Genomic DNA, 2483 nt, shown 5'->3' with positions numbered 1-2483 from the left:
TAGTAAATTTTCAAACATTCATTCTAATTTTGGGAAAGAGGAAATATTACAGCATATATTTCACTTCAAGCCCACATACTCTAAATGTCACATTCTACGTGGTACTATTCTGGTAACTTTTTGTTACTCATAAAGCTAATGCTTGGTAACTTAGTTGCACTGGTTTTTGGCTGAGAAGTAAGCAAGAGCACCAACAAAAGGTGCATTAATGTACGTAGCAGGCTCAGATTGCTGGTAGTTATTCCGGTTATCAGCGAAGTTGTCTCGGTTGTCAGGGCCGCCGAGGACAGCGCCAACAAGGACATTCGGGTTCGGGGAGCCAGAGTAGAGGTACTGAAAGCCGTCGTTGCAGGCAATGCGAGCAGGGTGTGAATGGATTGATGGCACAGAGGAACCTCTGTGGTGAACATGTTGAGGGTATCTTTCTCCAAATCCCACCATATAAGACATCTTTGCTGGATTATCTCCTAATATGTAGTCTACTTGTTTCTTTGCATGTGAAACAAGTTTTTCCACTGTGATTGTTGAGCCTCCACAGGTGGTAACACCTCCATTTAGATTGAGGTACTTGGCATATGTGAGGAGAAGAAAAGCTGAGGTAGTAACATACTGAAGATTACTCTCACTTCCTTTGTAGAAAAGTCCTCCTGTAAATGAAACCAATATTGTTGGTCACAAGGGAGTAAGTGTTGTGTTTTTTTGAATAAGAGAACTGTGTTAGTGTGTATGATTTTACCTGGTGTGTACTGAGCCTGGAAACTTGATGTGCCGGGAATCAGAGAACATATGTAGTTATCTGAATGTGCTTTGAATGGTTGGAATTCTCCAACTTTTTTGTCAAAGAAGTCCTATTGAAGATAACGGTAAGTTTTGTTTTTACATGAAGCAAGAGAAAAAAGGTTGAGAAGAGTATAACTATATACCTTGGAAAGGAGAATTTTGGTTCCTGGTCGCTTGTCATCCCAGCTGAAGGAGTAGCTATCATCGTCTGAGCCCATTGTATGGCCATTTGACTTGATGTAATCTAAGTATGAAGTGTCCCCTGAGGCTCTATGAATCCAAGATGCACCCCAGAGAAGCTCATCCTAATAGGAGTAGTATTATAGATAAGAAACCATGAAGAAGAAAAAAGAAAAAGCTAAAGAATCTAGTAGTGATATCATACATGGTATCCTGAGTAGGAGCAGTAAAACGGGCAAACAACTGAATTGAGAGAATCACTGTAAGAACCTCGATGCTTGTCTGCGAAATCAAACACCTGCATGATCACCATTGAAAGCTTTAGGTAAGTAGATGAAAATAGAAGTTGAAAACATGTTAAAAAACAATGAATGAATTCGGTTTTTGAGTAGGTTTTGCATGTGTTTAGTCTACCTTCATGGCTGTTTGAAGCAATTTGGTTGAGTAAGAAGGGTCAGAGGTCTTGAACACAATCGAAGCTGCAGCCAGTGCAGCAGCCGTTTCTGCTGCTACATCTGATCCTGGATTTTGAGTTGTCACCTTGTACACATTTCGCGGCGTGTCCATATCCTCAGGCCTCTCCCAACACCTGTGGTCCATGTTTGGATCTCCCACCTGCAACATGAGCGGAGGGAGTAACTCACTCGTGTTCTTATAAATTGTTAAATGTACCTACACACTTTTCCACGTGAGATACTCACTTGGACATATAAGGTTCCTGGTGTGGATGTGGCTGCTTTGAGAAGATAATCCGTGCCCCAGCGAATGGCGTCTCTTGCGTGCCCAATCTGGTTCTGCATTTCATCGCCAAACTCGATAACACTCCAAGACAATAATGTAGTGGTGAAGGCCATTGGCAGTCCAAACTTAACATTGTCTCCAGCATCATAATAACCACCAGTAAGGTCCACCTGAAAATTCACAAACCAAGTACCAAAACATGAGCTTAATAACACGTCATTCATAGCCTGCAAATGACAAAACATGTTTGACAAGTACGTGATAAGAAGAGCCATCTGACAAGCCAGAGTCCCCTCTCCATGTGAGCCTTTGGTTCGAGGCCAACTTCCCCGAACGCTGTCCTTCGAAAAACAGAATGGATTTCTCAAGTGCTGAAGAGTAGTCTTGAGAAGTAAATGCATGGCAATGCAAAACCAACGAACAAAGAGTAGTTAAGCATAGAATCTGTATCCACAGGGAGAATTTTGAAGAGGGTTTCATTTTCTTTTAGTGTACCAATGCAGCTAAAAGGCCTTAGAGAAAGGTGTGTAGCTCTATGTTGTACACTGCCTTTTATAGACAACAAGGATAAGTTGAGAGAGAAAAAGACATGATCATATTCACGAGATCAGCTGCGGCAAACCAGACGTTTTGTGGGGGCACAACAAGCAAAGTTTATCCTTTTTATTGGATATGCGTATTGAGGGGATATTAGAGTATAGAATCCCACGTGGAAAGTATGTGGGATCATTATACTATTATAAGAGCATACGTTACTCTACTCATCACTAATTGGTTTTGAG

General features: G+C 41.4%; 1 protein-coding gene across 1 annotated transcript; it reads right to left on the bottom strand.

Annotated features, from left to right (window-relative positions):
* Positions 1–2238, bottom strand: LOC133778705 (endoglucanase 1-like). The gene is made up of 7 exons (XM_062218712.1): positions 1960–2238; positions 1662–1871; positions 1375–1575; positions 1166–1258; positions 924–1085; positions 737–848; positions 1–647 (listed from the first exon to the last, which is right to left on the bottom strand). Exons 1-7 carry the CDS (start codon positions 2179–2181, stop codon positions 151–153), a joined length of 1497 nt encoding a protein of 498 aa, XP_062074696.1. The 5' UTR covers positions 2182–2238; the 3' UTR covers positions 1–150.
* Between the last annotated feature and the right edge of the window lie 245 nt (positions 2239–2483).

Source organism: Humulus lupulus, chromosome 5, assembly GCF_963169125.1.
Source record: "Humulus lupulus chromosome 5, drHumLupu1.1, whole genome shotgun sequence".
NCBI classification, from domain to species: domain Eukaryota; kingdom Viridiplantae; phylum Streptophyta; class Magnoliopsida; order Rosales; family Cannabaceae; genus Humulus; species Humulus lupulus.
Note: the sequence above shows the minus strand (reverse complement) of the source record. Positions and strands in the feature narration are given on the sequence as shown.